Raw genomic sequence first — 22,579 nt, 5'->3', positions numbered from 1 at the left:
GCAGTGCCAGAGCCTAACATTAAAACAAAGTTTTCCTGGAGTCCAGATCTCTAAAATCTACTGCTATTGTTGTTTTCATTGGTAACAGAGATACAGGACAATTTCTGCAATGGGCATATATTGTAGCTACTTCTGTGCAATTTACTTCTTAGGAATCTCACAAGTTTATGTCATACTACAAACATCTTTTTCAGAAGTGCTAAATGCAGAGTGTATCATTTCAAAGTGGAATGGGAACTCAAGTTTTGTTGCAAACAAAAAAGCAGTAAAATGCTATCTTCTCAGATATATCACAAAATTCCTGCTAAATATTCATAAAGACAGGAAATAATGATTTGAAAAAAAAAAAAACCTGAATATTTTGCTATTTATTGCTTCAAAAGGTTTTGTCTTAAATGTTTTAGTGTTGACAGTTTTTGCATACTTAACATTTTCATCACACTATTAAGTGAATTACATTATAAAATGTTTCACTACTTCATATTCGGTTGCATTATTTCTTTTAATACCGTGATTCATTTTTATATCCAACTATTGATTAGAATGCTTTCAACTTCTATTGTGCTAAAAATATTCTTAATTTATGTATATAATTTTTTTCCATATTGTTATGTGTTTTCTTAAGTTGGATCCTAAAAATTGGGATTACTAAATTCCAATGTATGAACAATTTTACTGTGAATTTTGTGGCTATCAGCTGCTTTTCAAAGAGCCAGTGCTAACATACTATGACAGAAGACTAATGTGGAATACTCATTATATATCTTGACAACCCTGTCATCATCATTACACATTCTTTTTTTAAAGTAGGCTCTACACCCAACATGGGGCTTGAACTCACGACCCTGAAATCGAGTTGCATGCTCTACTAAATGAGCCAGCCAGGCACCCCTAAAAGTTTTCCTTTAAATCCATAGTTTTCTTTAAACATTCCTCATTTAGATTATTATAACGTTTTTTCAGTATTATGAGTAGCTGTCACTAATTATTACTGATACTCAATATTCTGTTTTAAAAAATATGACAGAGGTGCCGGCTGGCTCAGTCAGTGGGTGGAAAACGCGACTCTTGATCTTGGGGCTGTGAGTCCGAGCCCCACACTGGGTTGAGAGATTACTTAAAAAAAAAAAAAAAAAAATCTTTAGGAAAAAAAAAGAAAGGTAGTTTTAATGAATGGCATGGTTATACTTATAGTAGCAGTTATGCTTAAGCCTACTACATGGAATATAAAGATAATTATGAAAATGTTCTACAAGGTCCAGCCAAACAGTAAATGCAATTTAATGTGACTACTGTAATATTTAAAATTAGGAAATACTGATTTCAAGATTTCCACCTTTTCATTTCCATTCAAGTTACTAAAAAATACAAGTTAAAAAGTTATGGATAACTGTAAATATTTACATTGAAGTCTGTTGTGGTTGTCATAACCAACTGTGAGTATCTAAGGGACTAGACGATATTGGCTCCCAGAAAACAATAAAGCGGTACTACAAAATGAATAGGCTCATTAGGGAGGTAGAAAAATTTCCATTCCTAGTTTCCTACTGATATAATCTATTTTCAGTGCTCTCAAATAGAATATATAATTACTGGGAGTGTTCTACCATACAGAAAACCCATAAAGCCCATAAAATTAAAAAAGTACAAATTTCACAAAAATTTCAATGAATTTTCTTTACCTAAGGCCAATTTCAAAAGTTGTATCTTAATCCGTATTTACTACAACATGCTTTTCTTACATTTGGCTACTTTAACTAAGAGATTTACCTTTTTGTACAAAATGTTAATGTAACCTCACCTCAAAAGCTACCTTTAATTTCTCTACCAAGAAAAATATAAAGGGGCAACAATCCTATTTTAAGTCTACTGAATAATAGCATTTGTGTGTGGATTTTTATTCTCTTGAAATTGCCTTCATGGACATTCCTATTAGCTCTTAAGTTAGTAAGGAAAATATTATCACCTGCAATTTCACATATAAGAAAACTTTGGTTCAAAATGTTATCTGTCCACGTTCAAAGAGATGCCAGAACAAGTACATGCCCAATGTTTATTTCCATTTGTACGACAGGAAGTCACGATTAGGGTATCAAAACCAATCACACAGAGTATGTTAAAATGAAAGTTACTTTTAATAATTTACACTTTACGAAAAGCAATCAGTGCATACTTATTAAAGAGGGGGTAGGGCATGATGCCTTCTTTAAATGTATTACATTTGATTTGCTGTATCTCAAACTTTACCTCTAGTTGCTCATCCTCCAAAAGACTTATAACCAGCCACCTGATGTCTTTAACTGCATCTTCATTGTTAAGGAAAATAAAGAGGTTATAAAATACCATGGTCTGGAGGTAGGTCAGTACTGTGTATCTAGCATGCCAAGAACTGCTTCTTGCTGTCTGTAAATGAGAAGAAGTAGAAACAATGCAAACAGTGCTACCAAGAACAAAAATGATAGAAATTACATGCAAATAATATAATCTACTACAACTCTACTTTTACAAGTATAGTTAGAGCAAGCTCATGTCCTATATCCTTCTAAATAAAAGGTTGCATAAACTATTTCAGGTAAAGTTAGTTATTTAGAATGGTTGAAAGTAAAGGGAAAGGAACACATTCAAAAGTCAACTCTTGAAGAAAATTATTTATAACTAATGCTCTGACTCCTCTAAGAGTTGCACATTATTATTATTATTATTATTATTATTATTATTATTATCATCATCATCATCATCATTATTTTTAACCAGAAACCGGGAAATACAAGTGAATAAAATAAAGGGGATATTGATGAAAGGGAATGACCACCCCCCTCACTCATAAGCACATTGTATCTGAGGTGCTTCAGTAAGTAGCTCTTTGTGTATATAGAAAATCTGGGGGTTGAGTGATTGCCCCCAAGGTCACAGAAGTTGGTGGCAAAGGCAGGTACAGAATCTAGGTCTGTTTCTTTGGTCAATATATGTCTTCCCTCATACTAAAAGAAAATTCAAAATGAAAAACAAATTTCAGGTTTTATGTGCACTACAGCGGACTCTGTGAAATTCTTAGAATGATATACCAAGTTCTAACAAAATCATACAAATATTTGTTATACACTCTTACTTGTTTTAGCACCTGAAGTACCAAAGGCACTTGATGAGGGTAAAGCAACCCCTGAGACATTAGTGACAAACATAACTTTGCATCTCTTTTCAGTTCATCATAGCTATTGTCATTTTCCACTGGGGCAATCTAGAGAACAATAAAAAAGACAAACACGTAATTGAAAATAACAGCCAAGAAGTACAAAGGCATCCTTACATAAAAAAAATCACATTTTACTTTTAAAAGTAAACTTCTACGCAAATTTTCAGATATATACAAAAACTAGGGAATAGTAAAAGGAGTCTCCATAAAATCAATTACCTCTTCAACAATAACAAACTCACAGGTAACCCCCTCATTTTTGACAACATCCCCCAATTATCTGAAGCAAATCCCAGACATACTTCACCCACGAATATTTTATTATAGATCTCTAAAAGATAAAAATTACTTATTAAAAACAAACCTGGAATGACATCACCCACTAAAATTCATTATAGTTAAAATATAAAGTGTACAGTAGTGTTCAAATTTCCCCCAATTATTTTGTACATGTGTTACTGCAACTGCTTGTTTGGAATCTGGTTCAATATAATGACCACACACTGTATTTGGTTCATGTGGCTCTTAAATGTAAAAGATTCTGTGAAAAAATGTATTTTAAAAAATCTCTAAATTCTCTCCATCCTCTTTTAAAAGTCCTTGCCTTTTCTCTTATTTTTTAAATGTTTATTTTTGAGGCGGGGTGGAGGGGCAGAGAAAGAGGGAGACACAGAACCCCAAGCAGGCTTTAGGCTCTGAGCTGTTAGCACAGAGACTGACGTGGGGCTCGAAATCAGGAACCACGAGATCATGACCTGACCTGAAGTCTTATGTTTAAACAACTGAGCCACCCAGGCACCCTGCCCACCCACGCCCCTCACCCCCCCCCCCCCCCCCCGTTTTTAAAACAAAGTGGAGGAAGGCCTGGCTCCTTAGTTTTGTATTGTCCCCTATAAATGGCCTTCTCTTAGTGCATCCCTGTGGTGGCATTCATTGGCTCCAGCATGATTTTTTTCAAGTTTAACTGTTTGAGTACAAAATAAATGGTGTGTACTTCCTTCACTTATGGTCAGTATTCTTTGTGATGAACCATTATAAAAAGGTTTGCAAAATGCTGACACTCATCTCTTCTTCATAGAGAAAAGCCTTCCCTCCTTCAGAATGTTTCCTTCCTATTCTCCAAATGTGAACAATGAACTTTTTTTTAAATGTCATTATGAACTAATGAATTTCAACAAATTTAATGGTTTTAATCTTAGTGGTGCTCAAAATGGCTCCTGAGTCCTTTAACATAACTGTAACATCCTTGGTTTCTGCTATAAGATGAATGAGGTCTATCCTGTACATTTCTGGTCCAAACCTGAAATCAGCTATTTCTCCAAGGAGCCCTGATTCTTCTAGTGGGAAATGATACCTAGAAACCATAATCTGGGCACTACGAGTAGTGATCACTACTAGGCTGATTAGTGGTTATGAATTTTTGTGGACATTGCTAGGAAATAAGCATATTTTCTAAAGAGAAACAGATCATGAGATCATACTGATGTTTTCAAATTTAGGATGACTGAGATTTTACTAAACAGCTGTATTTTCATATCTCTTGTCACTCATGCTAAAAATTTCAGTTCCTATTGCTAAAAAAGGAACAGGCTCAAAATGATGTCAATTGCCCCCAACCCTGCAAACCAAGACTTAACTGTAGTTTTCAGTTAAGTCACGCCCAGGAATATGACCATCACCCAGGTAATGTGGAATTACCTTATCAGTGACAGTAATAGTAAACTCCAAGACAGACCTCTGCCCCTCCCCTACAGAAAGATGACCTTGTTGGAAAGAGTCCTTTTTGTTTATGCCCTTCCTTGTCCCATTCCCTTACAGCCTTTAAAAAAAACCTTCTATGTTGTAGAGTTCCTTGGAGCTCCTTTCTACTTGCTAAAGGGGTACTGTCCCCATTCATGATCACTGGACAAACAAACCCAGTAAGATCTTCAAATTTATTCTGTTGAATTTTTTTTTTAACACTATTGGCAATTATTATTTGCTCTTCATTAAATAACATAATAGCTTCATTCCAATATTAGAGGATGCATTTCTCACAAGGCATGCATGATTTTTTTTAAGTTTATTTATTTTGAGAGAGAGCAAGAGAGCACGCAGAGCCTAATGTGGGACTGGATCTCATGAACCGTGAAATCATGACCTGAGCCATTATCAAGAGTCAGACACTTAACTGACTGAGCCACCCAGGCACCCTGATTTTCTGTTTTAAAAGTCACCACTCTGTGTATTTATCCTTACAACCAGTTACATAGTGAGGTGAGATTCATTTCATTTCGCTTTTGGTAAAGGGAATTTTCATTTAATTTTGTTTTCTGATCATAAACAGTATTTTTAAGTCTCCAAAGACAAATTGGTAAAATAAAGTACACTTAGGTAGCCTTCTTTGTCCCCAACCCTTAAAGAAGTGTCCTCTAAAACAGCGTAAGTATATTTTATTTCTTTTTTCAAAATTTATTTATTTTTGAGAAAGAGAGAGAGAGAGAGAGCGCGCACACACGTGTGTGCATGGAGGAGGGGCCGAGAGGAGAGACAGGATCTGAAGGCTCCACACTGACAGCAGGGAGCTGGATGCAGGGCTTGAACTCAAACTGTGAGATCAGGACCTGAGCCAAAGTCAGACACTTAACCGACTGAATCACCCACCAGGCACCTCTCTTGTTTCTTCTGAAAGTATAGCTTTAATATGGGAAAAAAATTATTTTTTTCTAAAACACTAAGGAAGTCAATTTAGGGGAGATATTCAAAGTTTAGTATTCCCAAATTTCTTTGCATACCCATAACAAATGGGAACTTAACCATGCCTTTACTTTAACTATCCTTATTTACCCAGCTTTAGCCTGGTTACTCTGAGCTCTCTTTTAGTCCTTGGGCCTGCTGAGTCCAGTTGTAGCAAGAATCCTGACAAGTCTGTTTTTAGAGAAGACCTCACCCTCTGTATGTGATCCAATTCCTGACCTCCACCTTTGGTATCTGATCGTCATGGGCTGCTTTTCAGGAAGAATCCTGTCAAGTCAGTTTAGCAGGAATCCCCTGCCCTTGACGTCTCCTCTTAGTACACTATCCACTGACACCTCCTCCCATTCGTCTTGTTGGCTAAGTATCCGAAGCTGTCTGCTGTATTAGGCTTGGAGCCCAGTCTCTCTCCCCTACTCAGTCTTGACACCTATCGCAACAGACCTAAATAAAGTCTTCCTTATGATTTTAACAAGTATCAGAATAATTTTTCTTTAACAACTAAACCTCCAAGTAGAGTATACTAATTCACCATGTAAATTTCCCTTAGCAGACTTTACTAAAACCAGCATATCAGATTCCATCTCAAATCAATCGAGAAAAGATAGATTATCTTGAAAAGGAAGCTGTACCTTTACATCAATACTTTATATAAAAGTAATCATATCAATTTTCTATCTTATACTGCGAATTTAAATTCAAAAGATAAAACCATAAAAATAAGACAAGAGTTGTTTAAAAAAATAATCTTGGACTAGCAAACTTCAAAACATCATTAAAAATAAAGAAACTTATGAAAATGGAACACCTTTATAACACAAAAGAAAACTGGCAAAATACAGATAGCTGGCAGAAAAATAAAAACAGCCAATGTACAAGGAGGCAGTCTCACTAAAGAGGTACAGTGATTTTATTTTTAATTATTTATTTCTTTAAAGTAGGATCCATGTCCAAAGTGGGGCTTGAAGTCACAACCCTGAGAGTAAGAGCTGCATGCCAACCAGGCACCCCAAGAACAATAATTTTTATTTGACCATCAAAGATTTAAGAAACATCAGGGTTTGTGGGAAAGAGATAAGACAGGCTCTTTGGAGGGCAGTATCCACTAAAATTACCAACACAAACAGACCTTTTACACAGCAATTTCATACACAGCAATTATCCTACAAAAATACTCATATTTGCAAAAGACTATTATCACTGTTTTTTTAACAGCCAAAAGCTGGGAATAACCAGTGACCATCCACAGAAAACTGATTAAACGGTAATATAGTCGTCATTATAAAGAGAGGCAGTTATGTGAAAAGATGGTCCTTATCAATTTGCAGCTTGAACTGGTTCTAGTTTTTGTACAACAAACCCATACACACACCAACCAAACTGGTGTATGGTACAGATGTGTTCACAAAGGTATAAACAGATACACACCAAACAAATTCAGCGTAAAAATTATTACAAACACCCAACAGTACAAATGTCCAGGCCATGTAGATGGAGCTGTTTTCCTTTGTCATTTAACTCCTCCACAATAAAAATGAGGTGGTTTAGAGTTTGGTTAGTTGAACTGTAGTATAAAAAAGAAGATACTCATTTGCTGCCAGGCCTACCATTACCACCAGAAAAATTTAAGGTGACTCACTCACCTATTGAATCAGTAGTCTCTTTTCCTACCATTCATGAAAAAAATTTGTTTTATGAATAAAATTAGGACATAATGTTCTCAAGTTGAGAACAGATTAAAATGTTCTACTAAAACCAGTAAAATCCTGAAGTCCAATGGATAAACTTCACTATAAAGAATATCATGTTCCAAAGCAGCAAATTAACCATTATTAATTACCAGCATAGGATAACAATTCATTTGGAATAGACTACTTTTATATGCCAGTGAGATAAAAATCTCTTAGATATAATTTTTCAAGTTTTTATTTATTTAAGTAATCTCTACTCCCAATGTGGGGTAGAACTCACATCCTTGAGATCAAGAGTCACATGCTCTTCTGACTGAACCAGGCAGGCACCCCCAAATATCTTAGATATTTTACTTTGCAGGGATTTTCTCTATGAACAACATCCTGTTTGTGGAACGAAAACCTTTTCAGTTACAAATAAAGCCTCTATGTTTGGAAGAGTACTCCCCCTCCAACACTTTTTTAAAAAAGTATTTATATATTTAAGTAACCTTTGTACCCACTATGGGGCTCAAACTCATGACCCCCAAGATCCAGAGTCACAGGCTCTACCAACTGAGCCAGGCCATCTCCACAAGAGTACTTTCTTCTTAGTTCATCTCAAGAAACAACATCTACATTTCTTTATCAGCAACTGCTCTATAGGTAAGTTTGCCTGAATCATACCAACTCACTTCAACTTTAAAATTTTCAACTTTAATATTTTCTTAAAAGCATTATTTTCCTTTCTAGATATGACTTTTAAAAGAACACATGTGTACACTGTCTTAATGTTCTAGCTACCCATAGAAACACGAAGATTCACACAACCTTAAAGTTTGCGAATGTTCATCTGGGACCGAAGGGGGTATAACCGAAGGGGTGTATAGACTTATACACAGTATAAATTGGTTAAACGATTTCAATTTTCTGATGTTGAGAATACACTGCAGTTTAAAAAAAATGTAACTACTAGAGAAAATTGAGTGAAGAGTATGTGAGACCTCTTTGAACTATCTTTGTAACTTCCTGTGCATCATTATTATTTTGAAATAAAAAGTTTGGGGAAAAATGTGCCCATGAAATTTAGGGGCTTTCTTCGGGTAATGCTAATTATTATCATTTGCTTTCTGGTCACACTACAGAACAGACTGACATACAGTGATTTGGGTTTTCCTTAAGATACGAAGTAAGAAAGGTGTTTTATGGTCTATTTGTAGCATAAATATGTGCATTTCTTTGCCAATTTATTCATCCCTCCTGCTGATAACAACAGTTTGATTAACTTTGGAAAAGCATCCTTTTCTGTCATTCTGGTAGGTCAATCAAGGGATCATACAGCCTAGCCAAAGTGTAGCAAGAGACCCAAGCCCAGCCAATGAGACTTTTTCTGGACATCTGAAATCTTTTTTTTTTTTTTTTTAATTTTTTTTTAAATGTTTATTTTTGAAGGAGAGAGAAACAGAGTGTGAGTGGGGGAGGGGCAGAGAGAGAAGGAGACACAGAATCTGAAGCAGGCTCCAGGCTCCGAGCTGTCAGCACAGAGCCCGACGTGGGGCTTGAACTCACAAACCGTGAGATCATGACCTGAGCTGAAGTTAGACGCTCAACTGACTGAGCCACCTAGGTGCTCCTGGACATCTGAAATCTTGAAGAGAGAAATGCAAGGAGACAGCATCTTGAGGAGGCTGTTAAATTCTGTTACCTAGGTCCCCAGGTACTGAACTGCCTAGATATTTCTAAGTGATCTATTAATTTCTGACTGAGCCACCCAGTCACCTCAATGGCATGTAACTTTGTACAACATCTGTAAATTTTTCTCTAAGTTTGGTATATGCAAAACTATTATTGTACAGTGGTGAGTTTTGATGAGCCCTTAGTGAAGTCTGAAATAAGATATATAATACATCCTCTCTTCCTCCCTGATTGTAGTCATCAGAACTCTTTATTATTCCAAACTAAAATGCAGTTAGGGGCGCCTGGGTGGCTTAGTCAGTTAAGCGTCTGACTTCAGCTCAGGTCATGATCTTACAGCTCATAAGTTCTGTGAGTTCATTTGAACTCACAACATTGGGGTCTGTGCTGACAGCTCAGAGCCTGGAGCCTGCTTTGGATTCTGTGTCTCCCTCTCGCTCTGTCCCTCCCTTGCTCTCTCTCACAAAAATAAATACTAAAAAAAAATTAAAAATAAACAAAATAAAAAGCACTTAAAGATTATTAACAAAAATAATCTACAATAATTACAATATATACAAGTATCTGACACTGTGCTCTCTGCTTTACAGGCATTGTCTCATTTCATCCTTGCAACAACTCTGTGAGGGATATTGGTATTATCCCTCACTTTATATATAAGGAGTCAGTCTTACAAGTTCAGTAGCCTGTGCAAGATCACAAAATTGCACCTTTCACAAACAGGATTTTAAAGTAGGTCTCTTTTTTTAAATCTAAAGCCAATGTTGTGTAAACTATTCCTGTTTGAAAATCCTCCTCCTTTAACCTTTAGCGGTTATGCAGACTCTTCAACTAGAATAGGCAAATAATAGAAACTTCCACTTTGATATAGATTTCAAGGTTTTTTGTTTTTTGAATTGCTACACAACTGTTTTTTGTGGGATGAGATATATAACACTTCATTTAGAATCTAAGAAGCATCTCAAGTATGTCCAAAACAGAATTTCTGATCTCATCTCCTACCATTTCTGAGTGCCTCCCACAGTTTAATAAGCAACAATGTGCTTTCAGACTCCTTTCTTTATCTTCACTCTACAAAGCTGAGGTGCATGCAAACTGACTGCTCATTTGTGTGCTATATAGTGTCTTTGTACCCCAGACCCCACTCACCATGATGACCTAAAGCAGATTCTCAATCTCAACATCTGAAGATGCAGGTGAAATGTTAGGCCTGTCACAAGCAATTCATACAATACAGCTTTCTGATGATTTCAGTTTTATAAATGTCACATGGATTCAAAATATCCTTCTATCAAACCTCACTCTCATACACCTCCTTACTGATTTTTTTTTTTTTTTTTTTTAAATTCTACCCCTAACATGGGACTGAAACTCCCAACCCTGAGATCAAGAGTAACATGCCCTTCCAAATGAGCCAGCCAGGCTCTGCTCTCCTTCCTCCCTCCCCGTTTCCCTCCCTCCCTCCCTCCCTCCCTCCCTTCCTTTCTTTCTTTCTCTTTCTTCCTCTCTTTCTTTCTTTCTAAGTGAAAGAAAGGGGTAGAACTCCAACTATCCCCAAGTTCACTGCACATTACGCATGTAAGAACCTATGAGATCATGTTCTATATCCACTGCTTATGTGGCAGTGGAGAAAAGTTTAAGCACCACTGACCTAAAGAAAAACCCTATGTACCCCAATGACTTACAAGTAACATGGACCTATATACACTAATAGCTACTGTCCATTCTTCTATCCCAAAAGATCCCAGAGGTGCTCATGGGCTTTAGGCCCTACACAGAATTCTTAGAAGTATTTTAGTGGTGAATCTTTTGAAAATTACTATGTAGAGCTCTATTTTTTGAAATTTCCCAAAGACAAAGTATACTGTGGCAAAACAGAAGTTTAGCATTATACTTGCTGAGAAACAGTAACAAGGACGTTCCTACTGAAATGGTAACTATATTGAACAGTAACTGTCAAGTAGTGGTGATGTCTGTCCCAACGGTTCCAAATGTGCAGTGATACCAGACTGCTTCCTAACCACATGTGACTGTGGACTACAACTGTGGCAGCCAATGTATCAGTCTGCGACCTTAGTTTATTAGCTTCATCATCCGACTAGATGATAATTAGAACCACCTCAGGTTATACCTTTTGTCAATGTCGTTATAGGATTACCAGAAACAAGTTATTTCTGGCAGATATTTGTTACAAGCTATTATAGTCCCATTGAACACTGTAAAATAAATATGATATACTGTATGTAGAATATTTAATAAAACCTCAGATTATACACTAAATAAAAAAAATCAGAAATAGCTACATTCAAAAACTTCATTGTGTCTTTTTTTTTTTTTAATTTACGAATATTTTCCTAAACTATTACTTTGAAATTGGTTATCGGTAAAACAGTACTGTCTATGAACTCTTCACGTATCTGTCAATTTCCTAGGCTTACCAAATGCTAAAAAGATTATTTCAACAAGTATTAAACTACCATCACCTCATGATTTCCCTGCAACTATTCTACTTCTTAGAGATCCAACCAGCTCCTACAGTCTATAAAACTATAAGCCATCAGATGATAAATATAAAATATAAATTCCCGGTGAAGGTCAGAAGGGGATGCATTCTTTTTTTTCCCCTCCTTTCCAAGTTGTTATTTAGATTCCAGTTAGTTAACAGAGGGTGATGCATTCTTAATTTCAGCCATAAACTTACCTTAAAAAACAAAGGTAGAAGTTGAAGTTGTTCTGTGACAGCTGTAGAGAAGGATCTTCCAGCACTAGCCATCAGCCATTTCAATACTATTTGAAAACACACACACAGAATCAGTCTTTGCTATATAGTCAGAGAGCAAAAAGTAGAATAATATTGTAGTGCTGGTGTCAGAGAGTCACTCTGATAACTCCGGTAACTAACTCTTCAATACTAAGAAAGAGATCATCTACGTTACTTCATAAATTAGACACTCACTAATCAGCATGATGACAGGAACCACAATAACGGGTGTCAACCAACTAGGGTACCAAAGCCACTCTCAAAAATGAATCAGCAAAATTATTAACAACCTACTAAATAGCAACACCAACTACAAATTAAAACTAGCCTTCATTGGGCGCCTGGGTGGCGCAGTCGGTTAAGCGTCCGACTTCAGCCAGGTCACGATCTCGCGGTCCGTGAGTTCGAGCCCCGCGTCAGGCTCTGGGCTGATGGCTCAGAGCCTGGAGCCTGTTTCCGATTCTGTGTCTCCCTCTCTCTCTGCCCCTTCCCCGTTCATGCTCTGTCTCTCTCTGTCCCCAAAATAAATAAACGTTGAAAAAAAAAAACAAAAAACAAAAAACAAAAAAAAAAAAACTAGCCTTCATTAATTTTCATGCAGTAAAAGTGATAACAAGTTAGTTGTTTATACTTAGAACGCTTGAAAAAAATTTAAATATAAAAGTAACAAGACACCTCCGATAACTAAGACAATTTTGAAAAAGAACAAAGTTAGAGGATTCACGCTTCCAGATTTCAAAACTTACTAGTAACTACAGTATTCAAAATAGTGTGGCACTGACATAAGGACAGACAGACATAAAGACCAGTGGAATAAACTAGAGAGTCTATAAGCCCTCACACATATGGCTAATTTTCAGTAAGAGTGCCATATTCAATAAAGAAATGAGTCTTTTCAACAAATGGTGCCAGGAAACTGGGTACCCATCAGCAAAAGAATGAAGTTGACCCTCACCTTACACCATATACAAAAATTAACTCAGAGTGGATTAAAGATCTAAACTTAAGAACTATAAGTACAAAACTCTTAAAAAAAACTTAAAGGAAAAACTTCATGACATTGGATTTGGCAATGATTTCTTGGATATGATACCAAAAACAAAGACAACAAAAGGGAAAATAGATAAATTAGACTTCATCAAAATTAAAAACTTTTGTACATCAAAGGATACTAATATTAGACAGTAAAAAGACAAACCACTGAGTGAGAAAATATTTGCAAATCGTATTATGAGATAAGGGGTTGATATCCAGAATATATAAAGATCTCCAACTCAATAACAAAATTAATAACCTAGTCCAAACATGGGCAAAGGACTTGAAGAGACATTTCTCCAAAGATTTAAAAAAAAAAAAGGGGGGGGGGGGAAATTAGCAAATAAAAAGATGTTTAACTACTGATCATTAGGGAAACACATCAAAACCACGGGGTTATCTTTTTCACACTCATCTGGATAGTTGTAAGTCACAAAAACAGAAAACAAGCATTGGCATGAGCATGAAAAAAATGCAACCCTCTTGCAGTGCTTGCTGGTAGGAATAGAAAAAGGTGCAGCCAGAAGAAAAGAGCTTGGTTGCTCTTAAAAATTAAGTCAAACATAGAATTACCATATGGTCCAGCAATTCCACTTCCAATATCTCAAAGAATTGAAAACAGGGACTCAAAACAGATACCCATACAATACTGCTCACAGCAGCATTATTCACAGTAGCCAAAAGGCACAAATAGCCTACATGTCCCTCAACAGATAAATGGATAAATATTGAAAACACTATGCAAAGTTAAAAAAAAAAAACAGGCATAAGAGGACAAATAATGTATGATTCCACTTATATGAAGTACCTAGAATAGGCAAATTCAGAGACCGAGTGGAATGGTGGCTGCCAGGGCAACGGGAGGGTGGGAACAAGAATTTACAGATAGGAATATTGGGTGCAGAGCTTCAGTTCTGCAAGATGAAGTAATGGAAATGGACGAAGGCAATGGTTGTACAACAACATGAATGTATTTGATGCCACCAAACTGTAAATTTTATATTATGTATGTTTTACCAAGGTAAAAATGGGGGGGGGGGGACGACAAAAGGATGATCTAAATAAATGTCTGTTTTGTTCTGTTCCCCCCCACCCCAGTTATAAATTGTCTGTCTTTAAGTGAGTTTCTATTAATTTTAGCCACTCACTAGTTTTCAAGAGTTTAATGCCTTGAGTTCGTTCATCTTCTTCACCAATTCCATTTTCTTCCATAACATGGTTCTGAATTTCTTCATCCACATCCATGAGGGGTTTCAGTTTGTCTAGAATTCGAGCAGTAAACTCAGGGACCCGAGGGGATGCTGTTGGCGCCGTGTTTGGCAAAGAAACATCTATCATAAATATGTAGGTCAGCACACTGTGAAATGAAATATGTATAATGAGAAGAAATCCCACATTATCAATAAAACTAAGGTTCAAAAGCGATGACCCAAGCAAAATAAATATTTGAATGATGACTCCTGTGAGAGAGTCTCTCGTGCTGTGCCTAGAATTTGGAGGCAATGAGAACCAGTCAAATGCTCACCTCTGGCTTATGAGCTCACTGCTGTCCTGTTTTACATGATGGCCTCCTGTCTAGTGTCCCAAACACAATATATAACACAACTTGAAGAGTACCATGGAATTCAATATAACATAACCAGTACTATGAGACACTAAAATTTAATTTAAAAAAAGAACTCAAGAAGTATACCATACCACAGAGAAAATAATACCTACCTCCCTATTCTTTCCCTAACATTTTTGTAAACCTGGGTGAGTTTGGGTTCCAAGTACTTCAGTAGTCTGTGCAATAGCTCCGGCACTCTCCACTCTTGCTGGGCAAGGCCACCTTGCAGCACATAGAGTCGACTAGAATTAAAGCACAGGACAGTTGTGTTAGAGCCTGTCCCTGCCTTTCCATATGACAGTATAGATTAATGGAGTCTAGACTCTACTTCAAATTGTTTCATTTTCTTACCTAATAAATAATAAAATGGACAATTCAAAACAGCACCTTTATGAAGATTTTATTACTTTTACTGCATCATTTTCTCTGTATTCTCATTTCCTCTCCACTACTATATAATCAAAAGAAATACTGACTTGAGAATATGAATTGATTTCTAAGCATCAGAATATTCCCCATTAAATAGTAATAGCAACAAATTGTTCTTGTTAACAAGATTACCCAGATTTCCTTCTCTAGTCTACTAATTTTTTCCAGCTCCTTATATCCCACACCAAGAATACTTTTCCTTGAAAGGATTACTCTGTTCTTTCCTAATAAGAAAGAGTGAAAAAGGAGAGGATGTGATGAAGAAGTTAGTGTTGTCATGGCATAAAAAAGCGGCCCCCAAAGAAAAGATCTGACAGCGGAGATGGCTGAATCTAAATTTTGTCTGAATTGCTCAGGTTGCCTCCATTTCTACTTCTTCCCAGCTGGAGAAATAACTCTACTTAGTGTCATAAATTGTACTGAACTGGATCATTCATCTCTCACAAGAAAACAGTTACATCATCTAGCCTTTAGGAGTATAGACAGTTCACTTCCATTTACACATCAAGAGCAAAGCTGTTATCTTTTGTTGCAAAATCTTTTGTTAACCTTGTAAGTTTTCTTTTTATTTACCATGCATCTACAAAGGATCCTCCTTCACCACTCAATGGTGATTCCAACAGTAGCTCAAAGAGCCAATGAAGTTTCCGGGGATCTCTGCTTTCCTGTGTTGAAAACATAAAATAACAATAAAAAGAGGGGTCCTACAATTTTCTATATATACCAGATCCTGTTAGTTTAAAAAATTTTCTTTTTAAGTTTATTTATTTGAGAGAGAGAGAGAGAGAGAGAGAGAGAGCGAGCGAGCATGTACATGAGCAGGGAAAGGGCAGAAAGAGAGAATCCCAAGCAGGCCCTATACTGTTAGCACGGAGCCTGACGCAGGGTTCAAACCCACGAACTGTGAGATCATGACCTAAGCTGAAACCAGTAGGTGGACGCTTAACCAATGAGCCTCCCAGGAGCCCCTGGATCCTGTTATTTTAGCAGTATTATAAATAAATACAAGTATGAGGGGAGAAAATCAAACTAAAACTCATAGGTTAGTCAAATCCAAATATAGCTCATGTTAGAAAGACTAATAGTAAGAAAACTGTTCTTAGCTAAATGGATTGTCTTTAAATCAAAGTTTACAAGCTAGGGACATATTTAGTGTGGAAAGTAACATCTATATAACCTTGTATCATCTGGCTTTTACTATATGTAAGTCACATTTCCAGATATATGATACAATTTGCCATTTAATCTAAGAATGCATTACCATGACAAAGAAGATGTAATTAATAATCACTTAAGAATTATCACTCAAGGTTTATGTGAAAGGCTAAACAGCCATCTTTAATTATGTTAGATGACAAAAACGTGAAGAAAAATTTCAAGACTCAGGAGATATAATGAGATTTCACAGGTCTTAAGAAAGGGCATGAAATAGTTTGAATAGATCAGTTAGACACAAAAAGAAGCAGCACTTACACAGGATGTCGCTATACAAGTTCCCCAGTCATTGTAAGTTTCTACTGTAATGTTGGACAGTGCTGTTCTAAGCAGAGGGCAAAGAAGCTCCCAAAGCTTCTCCACCTACTCAAAACGAAATACATGGAGAAAAGTTAATGACATACTCAGAACATTTCTTTCCAACCATCTTTCCCTACCTAGAAATACACACAGATACATGATCTGATACTTATTTGAATTATTTCTTAGAACACGCACATAATCCAGGAAAAGTAACTTCACCATGTTATCATCATAAATACCCATGTATAAAAGTGAACTATTCAGAAAAGAGGAGACACCTTTTATGGTTCCTTACAATATCTCATACTACTGAAAAGCTTCCTTTTAAAAATCTTGAGTAACATAGTACACTAGACTGAAACAAAACCTCTTTTTTCTAAGTTTTGTATACTTATCGAGGTCACTTGATTAAGTCCTAATATGAGAAGCAACGACTTTTTAATACAATTCAGTATTAGCCTGAAGTATAATCTTCAAGTTCCAGGTTTTAGATTACTATAAAAAGCCTTTTAAAAGTGCTCTTATACAGAGACTGCAAATACATGTGTATAGATGCTTCTCACAGGTTACTGAGAATACAAATCACCTTGAGATCTTGATAAAATGCAGATTCTGATTCATTAGATCAAGGTGAGACCTGAGATCCTACTTTTCTAACAAGCTCCAGAGTGATGCCCATGCTGCAGGTCCAGGGACTGCACTTTAGTCAAAAGGACCTACATAGGACAAATGGGGAGGGAGGGATTGGGATAAAATTTCCAGTGGTAGCATCAGGCGTTGAGGTGGCGGTGGGAGGGCGGGGAAAGCTGTACCATGAACAACTAATAAAGAAAGGAGATGTGCTCTGGAAAAGAGGTAACTACAAAATGACAGAGACAGGATGACAAGGATATGTATGACATGTTTAAATAAAACTGTTTCATGATATGTGAACAAGAAAAAGGCAATATTACAAATTCCAACAAGTATGCATAATTAAGTCTGCCAAAACCAGCAGCTGCATCTCTTCCTTGAGGAAATGGTGGCCTGCCTTGTATTTTCGCATTCTGGATATTTTCAATCTAGTCCATCTTGCTAAGAAACTAACCTTAGGGTAGGTGTGTAAAACTAAATCTATCAATTAAAAAGAGGGATACTTAAAAAAAGGATGTCAGACTCAGACTGTAAGACTAAACGAGTGATGCAGATGAGCAAGAAGGCTAAGAGAAAGGATTTTTAAAAAAATGTTTATTTATTACTCTTGAGAGAGAGGAAGTATGTGTGTGCGAATGTGCACTCGCAAGCCGGGGAGAGGCAGAGAGAGAAGGAGAGAATCTGAAGCAGACTACTCCACGCTCTCAATGCAGAGCCCAATGTGGGCCTGGATCCAACAACCCTGGGATCATGACCTGAGCTGAAATCATGTTGGACACTTAACTGACTGAGCTGCCCAGGATCCCCTAAGAGAAAGGATTTAATGAGAAGCTAGAGAACGCCTCATGAGGGGAGAAGCCCATGCCCGGCACACATGAGGCAATGCAATAATGTAAGACCAGTATCAGGATCTTCCCATTTCTCAAGAGTAATTGAAATCTTTTTTTAGGGTTCTTCTTCTAGTGATGGCAAATAATTCAAATTCCAAAAGATAATGAATGTTGCCTTTACACCACTAGTTTGTGATCTACACTCAAAAGCAATATGGAATTTGAACACTTCATATTTTCAGTATTAATACTTACTGTGTTGGGAACTACTACATAAGTGGGTATTATAGCTTTAACAGGGAATGTGCTGCACAAATACATCACCTTTTCAAATGTCCAATGCTTAGAACCTCTGATTAAACCAGCTATAATTTCTGCAACACATCGCTGGGTGCTTTCATGTGAATCTGCAACCAAACGTTCTAAATGGGGCTTCAGAATTGGCAGAAACGCATCATCAAAATTTCTGAATATGCCCTATAAAAACAACAACAACAAAAAGTTCTTCAGTGTTCAAATGACTCCATTATAATGATAATATGCTTGTGTTTATTTACATTACTACTGTGGTTATAAAACCCCAAGTGTTCTTCCCTTTAGAAATGCTTTAACAATCGCTTCTCAGCCTTTTGGCTAAGATCAAGTGTAGAAAAGCTTTACCAATGTCTATAAATTAAAATCAAAACTGTTACTTTACATATCGCATTAAAATATAATGAATGAAATCAAAGTTAGTAACCTTTCTGACCTTAAAAGTATCATACACCTCAAAAAACTCAAATGAACATCAAATGCATTTAGTCTTGTGGGTTTCTCCTTAGGCTGCTAATTACAAATATTAGAGATAAATATTAAAGGCTTTTCTTAAAAACTCCTAGACTTTAAGCTAAGATCAATATGACTGGGGTAACTTCCAGAGCCATTTTAGATGAAGACGGCAGATGGCCAAACTCAATTGTGACTTTAAAACTTATGAACCAACAAACTGATAGTCACTAAGCTTTATGAAGAAGGATATTAAATAACACATTTACCTTAAAGAGGCAAAAACGGCGAGGATTAAACTTATCTTTTCCTTTTCTGTCTTCTAAAGATAGAAAAGTAATTAACTGTTCAACAAATTTAGGATCAGAAAAATGATCAAATATAATCTGTTCAGCCTATAAAGTTAAAAAAAAAACAAAACAACATTCAGGGTTTAAGATCTATTTAAAAACAGGATTCTGAAACATCAAAATTCAATTGTAAAGTTTTAATTATCAACAGTAGGCTGTTATTTTTGTTGTAGAGTTTTTACTTCTCATAGAGGCTTTCTACAACCAAAATAATATCATCAGCTAGAAATGCTAAATCCGTAATAGTTTACTTTTCCTTCAGACCTTCAAGTTTGAATTCCATAATCAGGCTGCTTGTGAAATGAAGACAGAGCTATTGTGCCTTCTGGTGTATAATTTAGGAAAACCCCCCAAACTATAAACCAGACCCCAACAAATTATTTCCATTATTTATAAAACATCACAAGTTAAAAGGTAAACTTTGTTGAATTATAAAATAAACGCTAGGGGCACCTGCCTGGCTCAGTCAGTAAAGCCTGGGACTCTTGATCTCAGGATCATGAGTTCAAACGTCACATTAAACACAGTGCTTACTTTAAAAAAAAAAAAAAGCGCTACATCATTAACTTACTTGAGAAACACATTAACTCACAAGTCTTTAACCAACTTTCAAAATGGTGGAGAAATAAGCTTTATGAAAACAAAGGGGTTTCAACTTAAATCTGCAAACATCTAATTACTGAGTATCCAGCATTTATATGCAATAAAAAATTAAAAGCCAAACAAATAAACAAAAACCCACCTAAAAACCAGGCATTATCTTTGCCCTCAAGAAGCTTCTTACCACACAGAACTGATACAAGCAACATGCAGATAATTATATAAAGCAGTACCCAGGTAAAGTGGGGGTAGTAACATGAGAGTAACCTTAAATACAAAGACTTTTGCCAATAGGCCCTAACAGAATGGGGAGTACATGTTTACCAGTGTTTACCTAGTGATATCCTGAAATACACTGAACTCAGTTTGAAAACAAATCAGAAGCCCAAAGTAAGATTCATGTGAACTGGGTAAGTGTTTACACACAGTGAAAATGGAATGCTCACCTCTGTCAAATCTTCCCTGCTTCTGCCCAGCTTAGGCTGCTCTTCCACACCAGCATAAACAACCATATTCCTACACAGTAAGAGTTGATTTTGTAATACATATAGAAAAAATAGTAGAGCTTCATAGAGAGCATTAGAAGGCACTTTTAATGAACTCTAAATCAGATGCTAAGTTTGGCGGTATAAGTACATCGCTAACAATCTTGGCCTTAAAAATCTATCTGGTCACTGTGTGACATTAAGTCCTTGGAGCCAACAATAAGAATAAGTATTTCTCTGGGCTGGTTCAGGCATATGTAATAGTGATTGGTAAGAATATAATTTAGAGCAGCTATTAACAACTCCTTAGATGCATAAGGGTGGGACTAAGAAGGCTAAGGGTTTCAGTGGAAAGATAAAGAAAAAGGCAGGACTGAGGCATACATAGCATTAGTAGGAGCAAAAGAAAAAGAAGAAGGAAGAAGAAAAAAGAAAGAGATTGTGTGTTTTTGGTGGCATGTACCTCTACCTGCTTTAAGTGCCTCTGAATCTCTCCAAACATCCAAAATGATAAAACAAATTATATCCTAGACAAGCTGTTTAACGATGTACATGGCAAGCTGCCACTTACTGCGGCCAGGTGTAGTATCCCCAGTGAGTTTTTTCCACAAAGCAGCTTGACTCCCATTCTTTTTTGGTTCTCGGTATACTTTTGCTATCATAATGCAACCAATGATTATCAGGCCTATCACCAGCAAGAATTTGGGTAGGTTTAGAATATCCACCTTGAGGAAGAGACAATTACATCTGATAAACTTAAAAATAAAATAAAATGAATAAAAATGCATGCAATAATGATTCTCAACTTTTAATCAATAGTACTAGTGTGACTCTGTCTTCATAACAAGATTATCAAACTTCGCTCAAGGCAAGACCACATATATAGGAGGCATTACTCATTAATGGGATAATTGGGGGGGGGGGGGTAGAGGATTAAGTATGATACATACTTCAGCCCTTAGATTTGAATTATTTTCATGCTTAAAGAGCTCAAAGAATCCCCATATATTCTTCACCCAGATGCCCCAAATTGTAACATTTTACCGTGTGTAGTTTGACATTCTTTCTATACATGCACATTTTTTGGAACCATTAAATATTCATTTACTATGGGACCTACAAACGTGTGTCAAATGAGGATAAAACAAGGTTAGTAGTAGGGAGTGTAATGGAAGTCTTTCCCACATGTAGTAAACACCACTTTACAGTGTTCCCCCAAAAAGATGGTGGTGCATAAATACACTCTCCTCCCAAAGATGGGGTGGGAGAGGACTAAAGACAGCTGTCCGAATGTCACAGAAGCCAGAGGAGTAGAAATGACATCTTTCTTTCCAAAACCAAGTTAATTCATTATTTTTTCTGCGCACCATTCTCATTAGATTACTATTCAGAAAATCTGATAATATAGTAAGGAATAAAGAAAAAAATTAACCTTGCCTCTAATCCTACCACCCACAGAGAAACACTTAACATAGTGATACATTAATGATAATGGTATCTGGTAATTAATGTTATTTTAAGTCTGTGAAACACAGTTTGATAAATTAGTATATTGCTTGGTTGGTTAGAAAAATAAGTAGATAACTTATGTTTGTGGACAGTATGCAAAAGGTACATGTTATTATGAAGACATACACTCCATCTATTTTTTTAAGGTGTATTTATTTCTTTTTGTAGTAATCTTTACACCCAAGGTGGGGCTCGAACTCATAACCCCAAGATCAAGAGTCGCATGTTCTTCCTACTGAGGCAGCCAGGTGCCCGAGAGTCCATCTATTTTTTTTTTTTAAGCTTATTTATTTATTTTGAGAGAGAGAGACAGCATATTAATTACATTTGGTAGTACTTACCCATTTCATAAGGATTGATGGTCAGCTTTTTGTGGGTTCTTTTGAGCTGCTTAAGAATACCAGCCACAGCTGAGATTGCCATCTAGAAAAGAAATAGGTAAGGTACATGTATCAACATTTTAAAATCTCTTGAATAGTTAGCTGCCTGTCTTGATCAAAGCAGAGGCTGGATTCTGCTTCTTTCAAAAGCAGGTAAATGCCTCATCTGTTGACATCTGGCAGCACAGCCATGTGAGTGCTAAATGTGAGTGGGAATGAGTCACTGAACGTTCTTACTTTCACCTGTGCTAGTCTGCCTAGGAAACTTCCATACTTTCTTTGTTAAACCAATATCTGCTCATACTTCAAATCTTAGCCTAGACATTTCTTCTTGAAGGTCTTTCTCTAATGCACCTGGCTGGGTCAGCCCCATTATATACTCCA

At 36.3% G+C, this 22,579-nt stretch overlaps 1 protein-coding gene across 3 annotated transcripts in view; it reads right to left on the bottom strand.

The window, feature by feature from the left end:
* The window catches only part of PSME4 (proteasome activator subunit 4), a 99,335-nt gene that overhangs the window by 5,339 nt on the left and 71,417 nt on the right, over nucleotides 1-22,579 (bottom strand). For 2 of the 3 annotated variants that reach the window (XM_040453734.1, XM_040453736.1), the window contains exons 32-43: nucleotides 22,157-22,238; nucleotides 20,878-21,031; nucleotides 20,268-20,337; nucleotides 19,141-19,266; nucleotides 18,431-18,583; nucleotides 16,599-16,703; nucleotides 15,699-15,790; nucleotides 14,807-14,938; nucleotides 14,236-14,444; nucleotides 11,993-12,078; nucleotides 3,110-3,238; nucleotides 2,248-2,403 (exon numbers count right to left, since the gene is read on the bottom strand). In XM_040453734.1, the coding sequence (XP_040309668.1) occupies nucleotides 2,248-2,403; nucleotides 3,110-3,238; nucleotides 11,993-12,078; nucleotides 14,236-14,444; nucleotides 14,807-14,938; nucleotides 15,699-15,790; nucleotides 16,599-16,703; nucleotides 18,431-18,583; nucleotides 19,141-19,266; nucleotides 20,268-20,337; nucleotides 20,878-21,031; nucleotides 22,157-22,238 (1,494 nt within the window). The remainder of the gene's footprint in view (nucleotides 1-2,247; nucleotides 2,404-3,109; nucleotides 3,239-11,992; nucleotides 12,079-14,235; nucleotides 14,445-14,806; nucleotides 14,939-15,698; nucleotides 15,791-16,598; nucleotides 16,704-18,430; nucleotides 18,584-19,140; nucleotides 19,267-20,267; nucleotides 20,338-20,877; nucleotides 21,032-22,156; nucleotides 22,239-22,579) is intronic. The other variant, XM_040453735.1, reaches the window with a different exon arrangement.

The sequence above is a fragment of the Herpailurus yagouaroundi genome, unplaced genomic scaffold, assembly GCF_014898765.1.
Source record: "Herpailurus yagouaroundi ecotype Mexico unplaced genomic scaffold, PumYag 210, whole genome shotgun sequence".
NCBI classification, from domain to species: domain Eukaryota; kingdom Metazoa; phylum Chordata; class Mammalia; order Carnivora; family Felidae; genus Herpailurus; species Herpailurus yagouaroundi.
Note: the sequence above shows the minus strand (reverse complement) of the source record. Positions and strands in the feature narration are given on the sequence as shown.